We start from the raw sequence: 22,743 nt of genomic DNA on the forward strand, positions 1-22,743 counted from the left end.
AGGGACAGACGAGAAGGCGGAGAGACCTGGTGGTGCTGTGGCCTCCTCAGGTTCGAGCAGCCTAGGGGGGGAGGGTACAAACCAGTGATGGAGGCTGGTAGAAATAAGGGGGGCAGGGGAGTGCAAAGAGGTCCTGAGATGCTGGCAAGAAGAAGCAGGGGGGTCCGCGGCGGCCTGCCCTCCATCGAGGGATCAGGCAACGGCGACAATTTCAAAGGATGGTAGTGGTGTGTCTGTAAAGAAGGAAAAAGGGCAGAAGAGAGCGGTGTATGAAGTGATCTGAGCACCTGCAGAGATCGAGCTGGAGTTGCAGTTGGACTATAATGATGAGAATGATGAGCTGGAGGAAGGTGAAGTGCGGGATGATGTTTGTGGCTGCAGGCGGTTCGGGGAAGGCAACCAGAAAGCTTGGTGTTTTGCAGGAGGCAAGTGCGGCCAAAGGCAAGACGACGAGAGCCATTCAGAAGAAGACGTGCATCAAGGATAAAGACAGAGGGGCACAAACAAACCTATCAGGTGAGGGTGACTGATGGGCTGCGTGTGACGGAGGTCCGAAAGGGGGATGGAAAAAAGCCTGCTGGTCGGTGTGTGTGGAGGATGGGTCTATAAGGGGCACATGGGCAACAGCGACTCCAGTGGCGGGGGCGAAGGACAATGGGGCAAAACAATTGGTTGGCACGAGCGTCCAGATGGACAAAGTAGAGGGAACGGAGGAATAAGGGGAGGACAAACATCACAAAAACTCTCATATATGGGTTTGGCTATGCCTTTGGGGTCACACCTATCTGATAAAACAAGAAACAGGATTTGGAGCCATGAATACGTGGATGTCTTTAAACTATTGCATAGGGAGATCCAGGCAAAATAAGGGTCAAAGGAAGAAGAGTGGGAGCACATTTTTTTTAAAAAGCGGAGACACACATAGGTTTAAGAGAAGAAACAGGTCTTAAGATGATTTTGGAAGGTTGAATCATTTTCCAGTTGTGTCTAATTCTAAATATTTTTCGTCTCTAATTTTAAATTATGTTACCAATCTGAGGATTATGAAATATTGAGTCCATTGCTGATTACATGCAGTGGCCCATAACTCACTAAACTACTTAACTAGGAAAGTAACTTGTAACTAGTGTGTTTGACAAAGATATCTGCAACAACCACATTACCCGCTAAGCAGGATTACATCCACCATGGATCTGAGACCTACAGTGTATGCACAATTTTATACACATTAATCCTTGTGTACATTAATCCTCCTTAATGCTTATATACTATCTCCGATTGTTGGAGTCTGATTTTGAACCTGTGAGAAAGTTCAGTGGGGAAGATAAAGCAAGTAGGGCAAGGGGACCGGTGTGTGTGATGCTGGCGTTAAAGCAAAGGCACAAGGCAGTGCAGTGCAGCCAGTGTGTCCCTGCCGGCCGGCCCACCACGAGTAAAGGTAAGATTAGAAGTTAAGCACTTGAGCAGTGATTGTAAACTAACTAACTTTTGTACTAGTAGCTAAGAGAAGCCAGCTAACTAGGGATGCCATTGATTATTCCAATAATATGCCATCACGGACCGTGACAAAAAAACCAACGCTGGTTTTTTGGGGGTAGCGTGATGGACGCAGTGCATGCCTGCCTTTCACCATGGAACAACGTAATATCCAAATTCCATAGGATAATTGTGGTTGAGGACGGACTGATGGGTGAGCTGGAGTGGGGGAGGCAGGCTGAGAAAGTTCAAGAGAAACTTTATGCGATGTTGTGGAGAAAATTAAAAGTGTGTAGCATACTTATAATGAGTTTGCTCTTGAACTGAAACTAGCTGATGTTGGCCATAGTGTTGTGACTTAATTCTCCCTAATGCATCCTCTTCTCAGCTGCTCAGCTAGAATGAATGTGATGCTTGTGTGGAATGTTGGAATGCCTGATGACAGTGTGATTGGACAACCAATAAACGTCTACAAGGAAATACTTCCTGGCTACCTCTTGTCATCCTTGGAACCTACTTATAACACATAGTCACTGGGGAACCTCGGTGTGCACATGCTGCCCTGTACAGGCAATGTATAAAAGCTGCCATCACCTTTATTGCTGTGCTGTGTGAACCTGGCAGGGGCTGAATTACCGGGAGTAGCTGGGTAAAATGCATGGCAAGCTAAGTTGAATTGTGGACACCGCCACCAACTTGCCTTGGTCTGCACAGATTAGATCACAAACCGATGAGCGGGATGGTGACCTGCTGTGACCAGCCATCATCATATCATTCTGACCCTCCTCACTGAGCAGAAAAGTGGAGGTGGATGGGCCCTTGGGGGGGGGGGGGGAAGGGGTGTGTGTGTTGCGTGTGTATATGTGTGCTTGGTGATTGTGTGAGACGGGGTGGGTATGTGTGTATCTTACATGTTAGACAACAGCAAATGAAGTGACATAACTTCAAACACTGCGTGCTGATAACCGGTGCATTCACATCTGACTGCTATGCTATTTGGTACCCATGATTCTACACCCTGTATATGTGACAGAAGGAAAAGTGTAACATATTCAAACTCACAAAAAGCCCGCTTTACCTCAAGCTACAAGGTGTGAGTCGGTGTCTCTTTGTGAAATGGCTTTTAACATTCATCGGCTGTCCTGCATCGATTTGATCTGCAGGCACCCCACTTACTGATAATTGCTGAAATTAAAATGGGTGTGTGATGGTGTCTGCAGGTAACACTCGCATTCTTGTGCTTATCTTTCCACCTGTTCACCAATACAGATGAACAATCACTTGAGCAAACAATTCTGTGTATTCCACACTGGGCTACAATTCAGAGTGAGAGATAGCAGGAACCCAAGGAAGACAAAGGATGGCTGGAAGCAGATGGACAAGGAAGGGCACGGTAGCTGATCAGAGAGACAATGCTATCTGAATCATGCATTCATTTATAAAGGCAATTTAAGAAAGTGAAGGCAATATTCAGCACCATTTACAACTGCATCGCAATAAGGTGTGTGGTTATGAATTGTGCAGCAGGTGTAGTGGCGCCGGGATCCAGGGCTGTGTAAGGCCCACTGAAACTCAATTATATGGTCCTTTTATAACCCAATCAGGGGATGGGGGCCCATTTTCCAGCTTTGCATTAGGTCATGTGGCAATCCAGTTACGCCACAGATCTCAGTTAGTTCAGTTATACTACAATGTATTAAGTTGTTACTTTTACATTTGTGATGCTTTGCTCGACCAGAAGTGAATTACAAAATGAAAGGGAACCAAAATCCATGGCTATTGGTGCTGTTAAGGCGGTGTGTCTTTTCAGAGATTCTGACCCCTAAGAGGCACCAGATATTTTTCATGTCTAAGAATCATTTCAAGTATTTTGTTCAGGCGTTTTGTCTTTGACTTTCCGACATAAGTTTTCAGGATAATGATTTGCATACAAACCTACTTAATTTTTTCCATAGAGGTAGGTTTATTTTGGCTCGAATATAAAAATGTTCTAACCTACAATACTGACAGTTTTTAACAACAAAGCTTCCTGGTGGATGGGAGACAGGTCATGTAGTACCTGGATATCTTTAGTGAGTTACTGCTGGCAAAAGGTAACTAGTTATAAGACTAAGGAAAGAACTGCTTGAGAACTTGGTAAATGGAAACTATTTTCTCAGAAGGCTGGGGAGCAAAAATCAAAGAAGCGAAATTGCTTTTTTACGTGGTACCAATTGCACATATCGACACAGAAAAAAACAATGCAACAAGGTAAAACCGGTTTAATATTAAATAGATTGATGACTCCTTTTAATATCTCAGGATGAAGGCTAGAGGCAGGGAAGGCGCGAAGCATGCCCCAGTGTGAGAGCCGGGTCCTGACTGAGTTCCAGTCTATGCCCAACAATGCCTGCTTTCACTGCCTCCACAATCTATTCCCTCTCTCCCCACAAGGGCTTGACCTCACTCTCTCCAATCCCTTCATGCCTGGACATTCTTTCCTCAGCAATCATTGCTCTCCCTCTTCCTCCCAAACCTCTTGCCTACAAACCTTCTGCTCTCAGCCCGTTTCCTGCTTTTGCCCTGTCTTCCCTCAGAAGCGCCTGCTCTCCCACTCCCTACCCCTACTTGCTTGGCTCTCAGTATTTCCCTCTTTTATACCCTCTCTCTCCTTGGTCCCTCTCTTCTTAGCACTGCCTTCTTTCTATCCTGTCCCTTCTACTGATCGCGCTTAAGTTTTGCTCTACTTAGTAAAAGAGGGTGTTCCACTATCCCTGGTGAGTGACCCCAGCACAGTCAAATCTTGGTGCAGTGTATGTACAAGATGAAAGTTGTATGGCTGTGGTGAGAAATTGGGTTGTTGATTGAAGGGGAGGGTGTGAGCTCTTCTGAAGCAACAGTCACAATCCCCATCGGGGTGAACCTTAGAAGTTCCTACATGAATCTGTGCTTAACCCTCGGATAGCTTGGCACAAAAGCAGTCAGGATTAGCGTAGAGGCAATCTGTAGTATTTATTCAGCATACACAAACAGTATTAAAGTGAAAACACAACATAAGAAAAACCCCACACCAATTTAGAACAATAAACTGTAAAACATTATTTGACACCAAAAGGACAAAAATATAATTGTTAGAACTGAAGATGTGAAATTTTAAAGATTTATGGTAGGTATTGCACCTAAAAGCACAAAGCTCCACTTGCGGTCATCTGGTCTCGCTAGACTGGGGGAAAGTCACAAGTTCAGGCTGACCGCTAAGATACAGGGACCAGGATATACCCCAGTATTCTCCTTTCCCAAGTCGGCACATAGAGCACAGGAATATTTCATGTATTTCCTTACAGTGCATTAGTGATTTTAGCACATTAAGCCAAAATTGTGCTTTAAATGCACTTTTTGATTTAATTTTTTTTCGAAATTTACTTGGAGCGCTGGAGGGTAGGAACCTTCTATCAATACCATGTTGGAGGAAGGCTAGCTGGCTGAAATTCAACTTTGGTATTACATCTGGCTTTCAGCCATGCAAGTTGTACAATTTTGACGGAGCATATACAGATGTGGGTGGAGCTAGTGGTGGAAGTAGGTGGAACCAGAGGAAGTGGGTGTGGCACTTAATATTTTACAAATTAAGCACTGGTATGTAGTATCCTCGTAACTTGACTTCTTGTATATTGGCATTAAGGACCTTCTTCAGGTCAGGCAACAAAGAATAGTTGATCAAGTTTGTGCCGCACCATGCTGCGCCTTCCATCGATCTGAACGCATACGCTGAGTGGTGAGCATTGAGGGGAGCATTGCTGTTACTCACCTTTCTTTTGCTGATTTTATCGAATAAAACAAGTTGGTACATTGCTTTACTGAAGCCCTGAACACATCTCATCAGAAAGGTGTTTACTCAAACAACACTTTCTATTTATAGGCATCACATAAATTCTGAAGAATTAACACACTGATGCAAGAATACCTGAACCCACCATTATGGCATGTCCTCCTCTCCATGTTGCAAGTAAGACCAGGACATTGGGTGCATCATTTTGTGCTGATGAGTGCTCAAAATAAACCACATTTGCATTAAAGATGGCATCTCCATTGGAGAAAACATAGATGCTGGAGGGACAGTTTAAATTACGCTTATAAAATGTGCAGGGTTTTAATTGGAATTTTGCATACATGTTCCATAGCAGTGAAAATTATCACTGGCAGCCTCTGTGCTTTAGGATGGGGTCCCAAATCTTGTAGGCATATCAATAAAAAATAGTGCTGAAGTGATCAGAGTCTTCGTAGAGATATGTGTAATCTGCACCCAGTCCTCACTGACGTTTCACATTGGTCACAGGGTTCACATCATACGGCGGTGGGAAAACTGCTGACGGCTCTTGTACAGGAGGGAATATCAGTTCCTGTCCGTAGGTATTCTGCACCACAAACATGGGCTGAGACTATAAAGGGAAGATTTTACCAAAATAAATTTCAAAGTACACTGTCCATCAACCACTGACAACAAAAACTGCATAACTATTAATTCAACTATATTAAAAACCCAGCACAAAACCACCCAAAAGCTCAAATCCCCATATTGTCTATTAATCATGACATGTATTATGCATATACATCAGCCATCATACATACGCATCCCACTGACATCATCAAATACAGTTGAGCCGTCAGCAGGCAGCATCAGACAGAAGCCATTGGAGATCACCTATCAACTTCCACCATGCATTACCCATCAGCCATTATACTTCATTAAGCATAAGCCATCCCAGATATTCTGTTACGTTTAATTACAAAGAACATGTTTGTAAACCTTCATGGCACTCTGAATACTCACAAAACTAAGCACCAGTTTTATCAACAGTTTACACTAGTGTAAAGTCACAAAAGCTGATGCAAACTGGAGCAAAATGTTCATTTGTTATTTACTTTCTTGTTCAAAACCCTTTTTGCACAAAAAACTTGCCTAAAAGTAACACAAAGTAACATGCTGAGCTACTTTGTGTTATGTCACATAAAGGGGAGGCCCATTGGTGGTACACGGGTGCTCTCACACAAAACCCATTGTTTCTGATGCAATGCAGTATCTACTAACAGTCGTAGTCCGGGCTTAGAACCTTCTTGAGGCAGGTGTTAACTTGGAGAACTATTTTTATTTTTCCAACCTTTTCAAACTTGTCGTGTGTGCTGTAGTATTCAACACATAAACAATGTTTGAAAAGTCTGAAAGTCTATCATAAAAGATTCTGGGCTACAATGTGTCAAAGTGGTAGAGCAGAAAAGACCCATATCTACTAAGATATGGCACGGTTTCTCTGACCTGGAGCACTTCTGGCTACCTTGGGCCATGAACTCATCCTTGCACCATGGTGGAAGTGTGTGTGCATGATGCTTAGTATAGAGTTTGTACTGGAAGGATACTTTTATGATGCAATCCACTGCAAAGTGTTAGCAAATCTGTCAAATTGTTTGGACCATAAGTCATAAGCTATTGGACGTTTTCAGTCAGCAATCTGGGCAGTTATCATATATTGACTTTTGAACAACTTTTTCAGCTTTCTAACGTGGTCTTTGTGGGATCATGACACAGAGCAGGGTGTGGTCTGATGTGCTCAGAGAGCGAAAGCCAACTGATCAATCTGACTGCTGAATTTGTAACTCTAACCTTTGAGACAGTTTTAGATTTCTTTTTAATCATACACACTAAACATGCTTATAAGGGCTTGTGAGAAATTGGGTTGTTGGTGAGTAGGAGTGAAACCCTACTCACGCAACAGCTACAATCCTTGTCAGGGTGAACCACAAAAAGTCACAAAATTAACCCATGCTTAACCCTGTGGTTGCTTGGTACAAAAGCAGTCAGGCTTAACTTTGAGCGCTACATAAATACTTTAAACATTGTCTCTAATAGTAATAAAGTGAAAACAGCACAAGGAAAATTCTAAACCAATTTAAAAAATAGAGTAAAATTTTATAATTTCAGATAAGTATATCGCCTAAAAGCACAAAGCGTCACTCATGACTTTCAGGTTGTGCGAGACTAGGAGCCTAGCTTGTAATTGTAGCCTGGACGACTATAAAAAAGCTATCATTGAAGCCAAACGTGTCTATTTCACGGCTAAAATAGGAGAGGCGGAACACTCCTCTAAGGAACTTTTTAAAACAGTACACACACTAGCTAAACCTCAGCATACAGCTCAGTTTAGAACAGATCAAGCCCTACGTAACGAAATGGCCAAAGTCTTCCAGAGCAAAGTTCAGCTGATCTATAATGATCTTCTAAATATGACCACCACTGTTCCAGTAAATATCACTGAAAATGTAAAAGTGTATACAACATTTAGGAGGCTGTCAAACTTTAGGGCTTTGACGATGGAGGAGTTTCACGACCACCTGACATCAACAAAATCCGGTTCGCCATTTTACCCATGCCCACCAGTAACGTTCCAACTAGTAGCTAATACTATTAGCATACACCTTACCCCTCTCTTGAATCAAGTTATAGGAACGCGTAAATATCCCAGTGTATGGAAAAAGGCCTATCCTTAAAAAGCAGACTCTGGGTCCCCTAGAGCCATAAAATTATCGACCAATCTCTAGGCTACCCCTGGCAGCAAAAATATTGGAAAAAGCGATGAACAAAGACCTGAATCACTACCTAGAAGAGAATGTATTGCTGGACTCTAGCCAACATGGGTTCAGACCCTGTCATTCTACGGAGACAGCTTTGGTGCTAGCAACGGAGGGGCTCCGGAGGATAGTAGATGGGGGGCAGAGCGATCCTGAACCTACTAGATCTCTTGGCGGCATTTGTTACCGTGAACCATACAGTGCTAATACAGCGGCTGAGAGACGTAGGGGTGGAGGACACCGCTCTGACCCTCCTCTCCTCCTTCCTAGAAAATAGAGAACAGAGCATTCACTGGGACAAACTCCAGTCTGGTACCTTTCAACACCCATGTGGTGTGCCGCAAGGATCTGCCTTGTCACCGACTCTTTTCAACATCAATGTGTCCTCATTGGCAACGCTAATCAGAAAGCATGGTTTTTCCTTGACTATGTATGCGGACGATTCGCAGCTTAAAATCTCGGTTTCTCAACCATCAGAAGCAGTGGCTAACAACTTCAATGTATGTCTGAAGGACATCATGAACTAGATGAGCTCGAACTTTCTAAAAATAAACACGGACAAAACTGAGGTAAGGGACCTCCGTTGTGGAATAACAACTGGTGGCCTACGGAGGCGGGAGCCTGTCCTAGTCCAGGTACCAAGGTTAAGAACTTGGGGGTGATTCTAGATGAGCAGCTAAATCTGTCAGCCCAAGTTAACCAACTAACTTCCTCCTGTTTTTTCTCCTAAAAACATTGAGGAAAATCTTCCCCTTTATTACATACAATCTTCAAAAAAACGTTGTAGTAGCACTTTTTCTATCCAAAATCGACTACTGCAACGCGCTCTTTGTGGGAATTATTAAAGCACAGGAGAGGAAGCTGCAATCACTGCAAAATGCTGCTGCCAGACTGCTCATGAACATCCCCAAGGGACACCCAACATCAGAGGCTATTAGAGCCCTACATTGGCTGCCCGTTCAGCAAAGAGCTAACTTTAAGGCTCTTTGTATACTACACAAGGCTCTCTATGAAGGAATATCTGGGGAGATGCAGACACTTTTCACAATATACTCTCCTGCTAGATCACTCAGATCTTCAACAAAGGGCTTTTTATGTATTCCAAAAATACGCAAGCAAGATGTGGTGGCAGCATGCTGTCATTCTGTGTGGCCAGACTCTGGAATCAGATGCCATCCACATTGCGACTCCAACCTAACCGGATGATGTTTAGGAAGGAGCTGAAAACCTGGTTGTTCTCTCAAACCTAATGCATCAGATTCTCAAGCTAGTAACTCATGTGTCACAGTCAGCGCCAAGACGACACGGCATTCGTGCTCTTAATAAGTAATATTTCAAATCAAATCAAATCAAAAGTCATAAGTTCAGGCCGATGGTAATGTAGTGCAGGCCAGACACATGTTAATTCAGCTGAAAAAGATATCTTCTAAAGTTCAGATCGAGGAGTTCCGTTTTTGGTGGAGGAGGTCACGAGAAGCAGGGAGAGTTTTGCGTATGGTTGTCACAGTAGTACCAAGATCCTGTCGGGCATCGAGGATGGTCAGTGAAGATCTCTTGTTGCCGGTTATCGCTGGTGGATGCTGTACAGCAAAGAATGGAGATCACCAGAGCTTTGCGTTCGTGGTCGGCAAACCTTGGCACGAACTGGCATGTTTATATTTATTCTACACTTCAAGGGGGAGTATAACAGATATTCCAACAAGGGTCCAGGACCTAAGGGGCACCGCTTGGGTATTAGGAACTCACTCCTGCAGAGGCCAACAGGGCTCATATATGTCCAGTTGCAGGTCCATGCAGCAAGGCAGCTGGGCAGGTGCAGGGAGGCCTCTGGAGCTTGTTATGTGCCTGTAGCTCTAACAGGAGGTCAGTCAGCTGCTACTTGGAGTCACTCAGCCGAGGATGAAGGGATCAGCTCCAGTCTGCCTTCTTAGCAAGCAGGAAGGCCTCAAACAGCAGAGCAGCAGGGTATCCTTCTTCTTTAGTATCTGCAGGTCCCGGAGGGTACTGAATAATGGTGCCCGAGGATGCCCTTTTAATACCTGGTGCCCTCTTCAAAGTGGGAGAAGCCTCTAGCGTTTCCCTCTACAAAGGTGCCTGGAGTATCCTGCCTCCCTGCCCTGCCCTGGTCAATCAATCAATCAAACAATCAATTTTATTTTGAATTTGACCTTTACAGAGATCAACACAAATAATTACAGATTCAATTAATTATTATTCTTAATAAATACCATATCTATAACAATTATTTAAAATAATTTTAAAAAGGATTGTAGCATACAAATTCATTGCGAGTATATAGTTATAATTCTATTAAGTCTCTAGCAGCATTTATATTATATCGAAAACATATGGGCTTGGCTCACTGTAGTTATTTTACGAAGTAGCTTCCCTTCATACTAGTTTAATCTATGCCATTTGTTTATGGGTATATATTGTTGCACAATAACCCTTCTAAGAGAGAGTAGAAATGTCTCTTTCCAGAGGAAAAGTAGAATCTCTTTAAGGCAATTGTGTGAGCTACCGCCTTGAGTTCTATATGCTGGTAACGGGAGGAAGTTTGGAGTGTCTGAGAGAATACTCTCCCAAGATAGGAATAGACTTTTGAAATTTCCATAGACCTCCCACCCAATTTCCAATAATGCAGGATATGATGTTTTTCCCTTTAAATTTTACTACCTTTGTTCTTGATATATTCACTAAATCATTTTCTTCGGTATAACTGAGTAATGCATCTACATTTCGCTGTAGACTGATCGGTGTTAGGTCAAAAATGACCACATCACTGGCGACGTTAGCGTATGTATACTGTATGAGGCTAATTTGGGAGGAGAATTAGTGATGCTTAAAAAACAGTCTAGTTAATAACTTAAGTATAGGGAAAATTAAAGAAGTGCTAATAAACATCCCTGCTTCAGACCATTCGCTTTGGTGATCTTATGAGTCAGACCCCCCCTCATCTGCAAACACACTACAGACTACCTGAGATTTAAATATCACATACTTAAAATTGCTGTATTGTCTGTTATTGACTGAAAGCTAGCTTGGACCATGGGAATCGCACCTCTGATAAAAGCCCAGTCTTTCAAATGGTCTAAGATGCTGGTCGCAAAAAATCTTCCCTGTTGCGTCCAGAAGTGCAATATGATGGTAGTTCCTGGGTAAGAGATGGGAGCCATTTTTAAAGAGTGGAATGACGATGCTACCTTTCCAAAAACTCGGGATAGTGCAAGTTTCGTAACTATAAGTAAAAAGGGGGGCTGGGAACCTGCTCCAGTCTTCTGGGTTAATCTGCAGGACTTTCACAGGGATCTTATCTGGTTCCATTTCTGCTGAAGCTCTGGCCTTCGTTATATATTTGGCAATGTGTTGTTCAGTTGGAGTTATTGTCTGCTGGTAATTTTCAATCAGGAGCACCTGCCCTAGTCTCAGTTTGTCTGGGGGCACAATAGGTTCGTGTGAAGTTATTTGGGGTATGCTGAGGCAGCCCCATTGAATTGCAAGTGTGGCAGGTGCCAGCTCTGCCGCCACATCCTGGCAGAGATGGCCCATCCTGCCAACACTCAGACTCCCTATTGTGTGGCTGTCAAAGACTAACTGCGTTCTACACCTAGTCATGTGACTGAGGAATAGGCTGCAGGCATCAAATAGTTAGGACAAGTGGCATTTTCAGAATTGTGAGTTAAAATGTCTGACTTTACCATTAAAGAGAGTTTTAAATTACAATTCCTCACAAACTAAACATGACTTTCCAACCTGCTTCCAATCTAGTTATAACTTATTCGATGCAATAAGGTAATACGATGATATCCTATGGGAGAGGTAGGTCTTGCATTAGTGAAAAATAAATGTAAGAGTCTTTCACTACCTAGACATGTAGAACTTAAAAGTTCATGTCCAGCTTGGTAAATACACTATTCAATGGGCTGTTTAGGGCCTGCCTTAGGGGTGCCATATATGTATTAGACATATAGAATGCCTTCTTACCGATGGGGACCTTCTCAGCATGGTACGTTCGTGCCTCCCCGAAAAATGCACTGACTGGATCAAGGGTGACCTGGATCTTGAAGAAGACCGTGGTACATTAATCCTGCGGATCTTCCACTCTCTAATATCTCCTAGCCATCTCGGAGAGATATTGGTTGGCTGGGCTGGAGACGGTACTGGTGAGGGCTCTGGAGATACTTGCACTATCTGAAGCCCTGGGGAGGAAGAAGCACTCCCTGATGTCACCACCTGGGCGTGCCGCGTCGAACGGTCCTTCGACGTTGCCCTAGGTCTCTTCGCTGAGGGAGAAGCTGATTGAGACGGTGATCTTTTCGGCGTCGACCTCTTCGTCGACGATGTCCATGGCATGTGTCTCAACGTCGAATGTCTGGGTCTCTTCGTCGTCGTAGCCCTTGGTGTTTGGCTCGACGTCGATGCCATTGGACCTCTCGCCGTCGGTCCAGAGCCTCTCGGTGGCGAGCTTTGACGTTGATGTGGCAACATCGAGCCCCGACCTCTTGACGTCGTAGGCGAGCCAGACTTGGACCGACTACGCGTGGATGACGACCTCATTCTATGTCTCTTCTCACCTTGTCTCGACGGCGAAGGATGTCTCGACGGCGAAGTATGTTTCGATGGCGAAGGATGTTTTGAGCAAGCTGACGAGCTTTGAAGATGCACCTGTGTGCCTGTGAGTGGTACTGTGACCTGAGAGGAACTTGGCAGCATTTCCAGCAACCCCAGATGATTTTTCTTTGCTCTCTAAAACTGCTGCTCTCTACTGATGAAGGGCTCAACCCAGAAACACGTGTCTAGAGATATACAGCAATGTCTGCACCAACTTTGGTGAAAAACTCCAGCTATTTTTGAAGTAAGTTTGAACTGTGTACTGCATTTACCAGGATGCAAAGGGGCGAACTGTGCTGGGACTGTTAGGCAGTGTGCTCCCAACCCCCATTGTACCTTTGAAATTATATTTAGGCCTATTTCACTGACTCTAAAACTAAAGAAATGCAAACTGTGACAACAAGGAACCTGGGCTGAACTTTTACAAGTGAACAACATGTGAACCAACTTCTCATATCATGAAGCATAAAAGAAGTAAATGTAATCACACTGGCTATGACAAATCAGAATCAGAGGGTCTCTGAAGACCCAGCTAGATTCTATTCCAAGCCAAGCCTTTTCTATGTTGACAAAGAACTATACATTCACATCAGCTTCACCCATGAGTCAAAAAACTAACTTTGCTTATCAAGCCATCACTATTTGGATAGCAGCAGCCACTGCACCATCATTCTTTCTGGTTATGCTTCTACAAAAGCACAGCTAGTGCTGTGGAATGCCACAGGGATGCACTGGAATCACAGAGGCAACTTCATCAATGTGACATTGAGCACAATCAAACTTTCATTTGAAACTGATTGATATGAAGTGAACAAGTGTGCATTGAACAGCAAGCTTTAGACGAACGGCAAATGTTTGAGTGTTCAGATGCAGCATCTGATGAACAAGCAAATGTTTCCAACTCCGAGTAGAAACATTAGGCGAATGAGATATATGTGTTCCTGCAGGTACACTACAGGGGTAATTTACAATGGGAATTGACTTATTGCATGTTCTGGGGTATGAGACAACATAAAGATGAGAGGGGTATGAGACAACATAAAGATGAGAGGACTTTTCCAAAAGCAGAGACTTGAGGTACTAAGGTTCGACTCTGAAGGAAAAGGGAAGTGAGTCAGCCTAGGAAACAGAAGAGTGAGGTAAAGCAAATCATTTGAGGAGAAAGAATAGACTGACTTCATCACCAGCGACAAAGTTGAAGAGAAGTTTGATAATATATAAATGGAAGGATACTTTAAGTCAAGAGATGTAGTATGAAACAATGATATACCAAAATAGAGGCAAAAAAGAGCGAGGTTATACACTGTGAGGAAATAGAACGTGCTTGTGGAGCTCAGGAAAGAAGAAAAAGATCTGGGATGGCTCAGATTCAATAGAAGAACATAGACGAGGTTCATTCGGTAAGTAATTCAATCAAACAGAACACAATGAAGCTTTAAAAGGAAAGTGCAAAAGAGAAAAACATTGAATGTTGCAAAACAAGATGGCAGCATGAGGAAACATGATGTAATAATGAAGCGAAAAAGGGCCTAAGTGAGAATAGGGGAGATTATGACATTCAAAAGTAATAGTTCGTCCAGAATCTGAAATGCCACAGATCTGTAGGAACAGACAAATTCGGATGAGGAAATCCAGGAGCAGTGTGAGGAAACGATGGCTGGGTAAAACAGAAGAGAGAATAAAAGAAAGGATGAAAGAAGAAAGAAAGAAACAAGAAAAAGGAAGAAAGAAGAAAGAAGAAAGAAAGAAAGAAAGACCAAGGTGGGAGAAAATAAGTTGTGGGAGAGCAGTTTATCATGTTTAAGACAGAAAAGATTCAGCAGGTCAAAGGGTATAGAGATTGGTAAAAAAAAGGAAAGAGAACACTTCCGCAGACTGACAAAAGCAATAAGATTATACATGAAGAATGTAAGATGAAATATTCTAAGCAGGAGGGTGCAAGCAACAGACACACTCTGCACAATGTTTATTTACCTGTGTTACTTTTGAGGCACCACAGCATTGACACACAGCCTTGCAAGCAAATATGGAGGTTGACAGTGTGATGCAGAGCTCCAACGTGTTGAGTATCAGAGCCAATGCCGCAACGCCTCGCTGCTGCGCCTGAAACAGAAACCAAATGGAGTATTGGCAACACTTAACGTAACAAGGAGGACATTATGAGGAAGAGGTGTTTGTAGATACCACAGAAGAATGTCTGTTGAAAGACTGCATAGATAACATATCTGTATCTCCAATATTTTGCTCTGTAATCTTAAGAGCCATCAGAATGTGGGGTCTCCCGTGAAGAGGCATAAACAACATAAACAAGAAAGACGAGAACTCACTGGTTGACTCCATGCAACAGAGGCTACTTTACTATAAGCGTAATGTTCATCATGAGACAGTCTGAAGGCGAGGTTTGCACTACAAGTTACCTGAATAAAATTATATTAATGACGGCTAATTTATAGCACAATATACACTGTTCAGGAGGATCTCTCAATGCTGTGAATGTGTAGGATTATTGTTGGAAATGGGACTTCTGGTTGGCTAGGGCTTGCACCCAAACCAGGCAGAAACCACCACTCTAGTCAGGGCAAGGGAGCTACACACTGAACATAACCCCTGCTCACCCCCTTGGTAGCTTGGCAGAGCCGTCAGACTTATCCCAGAGGCAATGTGTAAAGCGTTTGCGCAACACACACAGCAGCGACACACTAGGCACACCACAAAAGAAACTCCACGCAATGTTATATAAAAAATAGCCTTTGTATTCCTCATAAAACACATTAGAACGCAATCACATATATACACTGTGCCACCTGGCACGAGGTATGACTTTACAGGGGATTATAACATAACAGGGCCAAACGGGCCACTGTCAGCACCATTAGAACAGGTAAGTAATGAAACAAACAATGACTACTGGTAAGCCACTTAGCGTAAACACGTTATGCATCAATCACATTAGGCATAAACCCTGAGCATGTAAATCATAATTACATCATGCCCCTTTTAGGTATAACCATCAAAATTAGTGAGTACAACCAGTAACTACTAGTAAAAGTACACTTAGCATACACATATCAGGCAACATCCTAACTAGCAGTGAACGTCCTAACCTTATTCCTTAGGTGCACACTTTATCACCAGGTACACATCACTTGCAAATTAGCCCGCAGGCTTCCTGTAGGACCTCAGGGCATAAACTGCACCCAGTAACACACCATTACAACAGGAGGCTCTGGTAATACTACCCCCTTTGCAAAGTAGCCTACAAATGACAGAAGCCTATTCCCCTGGTCATGCAGCCAGGACATATGTGGCAACTCTGAATCCGGGGCCCCTACTGGGCTTGCCCCGTGATGCCACTCCCAAAATGCCCCCAACATCCGATCAGCATGCAGTTGCCATTGACCATGCAGCGCAGCTGTGATGGTGTAAACAGATGAGGGCATTACGTTGATGCCAGGACAGCACTCAAAGGACAACATTCAATGGCCCCTTGGGGCTGGAAAACAACAGTGCTACCCGCTCCATGGAAAGGGGCCATCCCGATACTCACCACTGCTGCAGGAACCAGGTGTCGGGTGCCTGGTGCCCTGCCTCGCAGATCCCCGGAGCGAAGCCTCCATTGCTCCCGCAGCCCCCTCTCCTCGCCCAAGTAAAAGAAGGAAAAGCGCTCACCTTGCGCTTTCAGCAATGCCAGTCTCCATTGCTGACAACATATGGGTGAACCAGTCTCACTTTCTGGCGGCTCGGGCAGCACGCTGGGCTCCTCGTGGAAACGGGAGAATTGCTCACAACCATACTGCACCTCTGCCTGGCTTCCTCTAGCCTCTCTTCCCAGTTGAGGTCCCGCGCCCAGTCATGCGCAGACTGCCCTGACTTCTGGTTCTTCCGCGGGCCTCTCCTCTAACAACCATGCATCTCCACTCTCGGGCGGCGGTCCGAATGGCCCTGCCCACAACCGGGGTCAAAGGTTGCACGGGCCGCACTGGCTTAGGTTCACACATCGGCTACCAGGGAAATGCTGGGATCTCCGGGCGGCCTGTCCAGCTCTGAGAGAATCTTGTTGTTTGTCCCCCGTGGTGCCCAGTAATGACACAGCTACTTTAGCTAGAGCCCGCTGCTGGGCGGCCATGCCTTCCTCTCTCTCCAGGCACAAGGAAGGGGGTGACAAGGAGAGGATTCCGCCGGGCGGTGCTGCCACGAGCAGCCCGCGCTCCTTCCACGCTTTCCCCCATGTCCCCGGGGAGAAAGGATTGCGTTTCCTGGGCTCCTTTCCCCACAACGAAGGGAAAAGCCCCTGCGCTTCATGGGGGCCAACACCAAGCGCTCCTTAATCCACAAAGGGTGAATTACCCAGTGTGGTGGCAGAGTAGTAGTAGCGCACAGTACCTGGAAACTTCCAGTAAGTAGGGGAGTTCCAAGAAAGCAAATGAACACAGGAAATTAAAAAATAAGCACAGTAACAGCACTTGGAAGAGCTCTGATGTCCCCAAGTCATCCACAACAGGAGGCCAGCATGCAGTGTCTCCTAGCAGAGAGCAGACCAACTCAAACCACCCAGCAGGCAGTAGTTGAGTTCCATGGTGGCCCCGCCTGGCAGAGTGTTCTTTAGACCCAGTTCAGTTCAGCAGACATTGGGTCACTGCCCCAGCACTGATACCTTCCATGTCTTTGTTCTCCCCCCCTGGCACAGGCCTATGCCCAGTCAAAACCAGTTCTTGGGGGCACTCACACTCTTTCCTAAAGGTGCACCACCACCTCCTTTGTCAGAGTAGGCTCTGGCACTAGACACACCACAGGGGGCGGAGCCAGCATTCTGGAAGGCAGGCACAGTCCCATTCAGTCCCAGGTGCTACTCCTCCCATCACTCCAAATTCAGATTGGCCTATTCAGCCTAGTGCTGACTCACCCAGCCCATGTCACTCCAGAACCAGACATACAATACCCATCAGGCAGGCACAAAGACACATAGCACACAGAAATGCCCACTTCTAAAAGTGGCATTTCTAAAATAGTGATAGTAAATCTGAGAATACCATTGTGCCGCATTTATAACCACTATTCCAAACATACAAAACGTGTCCACTCTACTCCTCTCAGATCAGGAATGATCACTGAAGCATTTATCAGGGAAACCCCAATGCATTCCTATGAGAGGGCAGCCTCACAGTAGTGAGAAACCAAAATGGCTGTTTGTCACTACCAGGACATGCCACACAGTTAAGGCACATGTCCTACCTTTTACCTACAATGCAAACTTCCCATAGGGCTAGCTTGGGCCTACCTTAGGGGTGACTGATATGTAGAAAAAGGGGAGTCACAGACGTGGCACCCACTTTATATACCACGTCACAGCGGCAGTAAACTATGCCCGCAGGCCCTGCCATGGCAGAGGCCTGAGACACATATGAAAGGCTACTTTGGTGGGTGGCGCCAAGCAGCGCTGCAAGCCCACCAGTAGCATTTAATTTACTGGCCCCAGGTATATTAGATACCACATTACTGGGGACTGATAGGTAAATTCAATTAGCCAAAAAGGTGTAGACCAATCTTATCACGTTTTACCATAGAGAGCACATGCACTTTACACTAGACAGCAGTGATAAAGTGCCTAGAGTCCTAAAACCACCAACAACATGTCAGAAAAAGTAACAGGAGGAAGGCAAAAAGTTCAGGGATGAACCTGCAAAAAGGGCAAAGTCCAACAATTATGTTGAAATGACCTAACTGGTGTCCGCTACTAGGAATTAGCACTTGTGACCTTTATAGGTGTCTGTGTATATGTACCACTAGGATACTTGTGCTGTCTAATCCTGAAAGTGTTTGTGCCCATTACTCATGTATTGTATTTTTGTGAGGAATTGTCCCGCCTGACCGGGTGAACCCCGAGGTCCCGTAGCTTACCTGACCAGACGATAAAACAGGATCACCATGGAGCACCAGTAACATCCCCATGTCCTTTGTTTGATCAGCGACCAGGTCGATTCCACGGCCAAGAGGAAGTGGGCAGGACTAACCCCGGAAGCACACTGGTGCCGGACGTGAAAGCGGAGGAGGAAGCAGACGGAGGGCGCGAAGAACCCGGAAGAGAGGACGAACGCCGAGAAGAGCCGGACCGTGCGGAAGGTGCGGTGAACAGAGGAGAACCCGAAGAAGACGAGACGTGGTGCGAGGACTGGTGGTCCCCACAGGAGGTGGCTGAAGAGCGGCCGCAACTCACGAGGAGAGTTGCGGCAGAGCCGATGAGTGGGGTGTGCTTGCGAGGTGAGGGAGGAGGGGGGTAGAGAAGCATGGGACACTACGGGAGGGTGGCGGGCGGATCCTGAAGTAAGGAAAAGGGGCCCGTAATAATTTCTTTGCAGTCAAGATTATTCCTCCATTGTTTGTTAGCCTTTGAATGTTGTGTGGATAGCGTTATTCTCAGCAGTGGTTGGCCATTACTGACATCGGTAACCCAAGGGTGGAACTAGTTGTTAAAAGGGTGTAACCGGATCAAGACTGTTAAGCCAAACTCCCCCCCCCCGATACCGCTGAATGCACCGTGCAACCCCAATCCAACAACCTTGTCCCTCACAAGACCTACCCCTTCACTCCCATTTCCTTTTGTTCTATCACCTGTTGGGTGTGGTGACGGTATCCTACGTATAGGATAGGGACCATAGGAAGAACTGACAACTACTTGTTCTTCTTTTCTCTCTTTTGAGCCTCCCGGGGAAGGACCATGCGGCCTGCACAGCCCGCCCCTTGGAACACAGAGGAGAATTGGAACATCTAAAAGAAGAAACACAGACACCAGACAGTGGACCCTAGACTATAACGAATTTGTTAATAAAAACCGTACAACTGGCACACTATATACAGCCTCCTCGTCTATTGATCCGGACCGCTCTCCCACAATTTTATAGTAACATTTATATCTGACTATCGGCCTGATTCACTGCATATGTTGGTGCAGTTGTCGCATATTATCAAACACAGTTGTTAACAATTTGATGGATGAAGAAGTGCGACAGACTGCCACCCTGTTTACAGTTTTCAGTAAGCTTGCAGCTTTGACCAACTCAGGTCCCTTCATGTTATTTCTTATTATGGCAGGACCTGATTCACAGAGGTAAAGTTACACTTTTGTGTAAGTTTATGATTGTATGTTATTCATAAAGGAATTTTACGAGTAAAATCTTTATGACTGTGAAGTCTCCGCACATTAAAAATAGGACTGTCTTTTGTGACACGTTTACGTTACTCGGCCAGAAAAAAGCCTTCGGCCCCCTGGTTCTCCGAGTCATTAAGATCTCTTAGGCAGGGAGTTAGGAGGCAGGAGCGTCTCTGGTTGGCCAGCTGGGATTTGAAGGAAAAAGAGGCCCATAAAATCTTATTGAGGGGCTATAAGGTGGAGGTTATAAAAGCCAAGCAACAATATTTTACTGCTTGTACCACCTCACTTTCCTCCGCGAAAGAGCTTTTTAAGATTGTTGATTTTCTGACCTCCCTTCAGATTCCTGATCCTGTCATCGGCTCTCAGCTGCTGTGTAACAACATTGCCTCTTTCTTCCAGGCTAAGATTGCTGATTTGTATTCGGCCCTAGAGCTTCAGAAGGTTGAAATGGCTGGTTCCTCTGGCTCCGCTGAGTCTGTTCTATCTACGGTGGAGTTTGTTCCTTCGGGACGCTTGGCATCCTTCCCTCCCCTTGTATTTCAGGAACTAGAGGACCTTCTCTCTAGGACCAGATCAGGCTCCCCTTAGATCCCTGTCCGCTCTTGCTTTTTAAGCAGTGTAAGGAGACCCTTTTACCTCCCCTTTTGGAGATCATGAATGGGGCAATGAGGTTTGGCACCTTCCCTCAGCAATGGAAAAGGGCAGTGGTGAAACCATTACTTAAGAAACCAACACTGGACCCTGGGGTACTTAAAAACTTTCGCCCCATTTCGCTGCTCCCTGCCGCTGTGAAGATGCTGGAAATGCATCTTAATAAACATCTCGCGGCCTTTCTGGAGAACTTTGGCCTTTTAGATCATTCGCAGCATGGATTCAGGAGGGAGCATAGCACTGAGTCGGCCCTTACCATAGTGCTGGATAATATCCGCACTCGAGTTGATAGGGGACAGACCACCCTCCTCATCCTGCTAGATCTTACTGCTGCGTTTGACACCCTCTCTCCCACGGTGTTAACATCTCGCCTAAGGGAGATTGGGGTGGAGGGGTCCGCTCTTAATTTGCTGACTTCCTTCCTATACCAGAGGGAACAGAGAGTGATGCTGGGGCAGTTTCTATCTCCACCCCTGTCTGTGCAATGTGGGGTCCCTCAGGGGTCGGCATTAAGTCCGACCATTTTCAACATCTATGTGACCCCACTTGCCAGACTGATAAGATCTTTCGGGATGGAGGTAGTTTCCTACGCCGACGATACCCAGATCCTGGTCTCCTTCTACCAGTCTATTAACGAGGCTGCCTCCAATTTTAGATCTTGTCTGGAGGCAGTCGCGCAATGGATGACATACAATTCATTAAAACTGAACGGTGAGAAGACGGAGATCTTGGTGTTTAGGGGAAAGGAGGACATCTGGTCGGCAAATTGGTGGCCTGCCTCACTGGAGGCTTGTCCGGTACCCGCCGCTCTGGCTAAAAACTTAGGAGTTTTGATGGACCCTACCCTCAATATGCGTCAGCGGGTAAATAGAACAGTTTCCACCTGTTGGGGCATAATACACATCTTGAGGAAGATTAAACATTACTTATCTCAGCAGGCCAGAAAGAAAGCCGTGGTTGCACTTATAGGCTCCCGACTTGACTATTGTAATGCGCTGTATGCAGGACTCAACAAGGGGCTGCTGCAGCGCCTTCAAATGGTCCATAATGCGGCGGCCAAGTTTGTGTTGGACTTACCCAAACGTGCGTCAGCCACCTCCGCTAGGAAAGCGCTACATTGGCTCCCCATTGATGACAGGATTTCTTTTAAAATCTTGTGGCTGACCTTTGGCGCCTTAGCGAGAAATAGGTCAGGGGGGATTAGGGCTCTCTTGGCCCCTTATTGCCCCTCGAAGAATCTGCGCTCTGCCAACAAATCTCTGCTGTCTGTACCACGCATTCGCAGAGCTAAATGGGGTGGCAGAGCTTTTTCCACTATAGCACCAAAAATGTGGAATGCTCTTCCTGTGGAAATTAAGGCCCTCTCCACTCTTCAGTCTTTCAGAAAAGTCCTGAAGACACGGCTATTCGCCAAAGCTTACCCGTAGTTTTTGCTTCTGCCTTTTCTGATTAATTTTTGATAGGCGCCTTGATGCCCTCGGGTTTTAGTTGCGCGTTATAAATTTTCTTCCATTTCATTCATTTCATTTCATAGCAAGCAATCGTAAATTTACGTAAAAGTATAAGTCACCTTTGTGAATCAGACCCCCAGTCCATTTATCTGTTTACCACACCTGGCTGTTCATTCTGAGTTTGTAGGTTTGTGTATGGTCCTAAACAGGTAAAAGTCGGATCTAGCGATGGCTTGGAAATCTGCTTGCATAGACTTTATTACACTCATCCCCTAAAAGATTGTCATTCTGAGATGTCAAGAAGCGGTGATCGCATGTAACCCATTGGGACCCATAGTGGTAGATTCTAACTAAGGTTAAGACACAGAGAAATAAGGCCAAGAACATCAGGTTTATAACACAGGTATTGTTGAATGAGTTCCAATAGATTCATTGCAATGGCAGTAATCTGTATTTTTGTACAAATGTTCAGAAATTATGGATCTAGTCTTTACTTAGATTGTGATGTTTGGAGTCAATAATATTTAGGATTTTTCTTTCCTTAAATTTGTACAACTTTATTTTTAGAAGTGTTCACTTCTAAACCAACTCTGTCTAAATTCCTACAAATAGGAGTGGGTTCAACTTGATAGGATTAGCATTTTTTATTAAGGGGCCAGCAATCATTCTCAGAAAATGAATAATGTACTTTATTCTACTCAGAAGAGGGCATGTGGCCAACATAAGCCCCCCTCCATGCGCCAGATTCACCCCTTGACTTTGTATGTCTTGGTTCTACCTGGGGAGCATGCAGTGGTAATT

The 22,743-nt window shown here is 45.1% G+C and overlaps 1 protein-coding gene across 4 annotated transcripts in view; it reads right to left on the reverse strand.

The window, feature by feature from the left end:
- Positions 1–4,448: 4,448 nt before the first annotated feature.
- Positions 4,449–22,743, reverse strand: part of LOC144805362 (membrane-spanning 4-domains subfamily A member 4A-like) — a 201,056-nt gene continuing 182,761 nt past the window's right edge. For all 4 annotated transcript variants that reach the window (XM_078671962.1, XM_078671961.1, XM_078671959.1 and 1 more), the window contains 2 exons: positions 14,665–14,793; positions 4,449–5,894 (listed from right to left, as the gene is read on the reverse strand). In XM_078671962.1, coding sequence (XP_078528088.1) covers positions 5,766–5,894; positions 14,665–14,793 — 258 coding nt within the window. In that variant the 3' untranslated portion in view covers positions 4,449–5,765. The remainder of the gene's footprint in view (positions 5,895–14,664; positions 14,794–22,743) is intronic.

This window comes from Lissotriton helveticus, chromosome 1_2, assembly GCF_964261635.1.
Source record: "Lissotriton helveticus chromosome 1_2, aLisHel1.1, whole genome shotgun sequence".
NCBI lineage: Eukaryota > Metazoa > Chordata > Amphibia > Caudata > Salamandridae > Lissotriton > Lissotriton helveticus.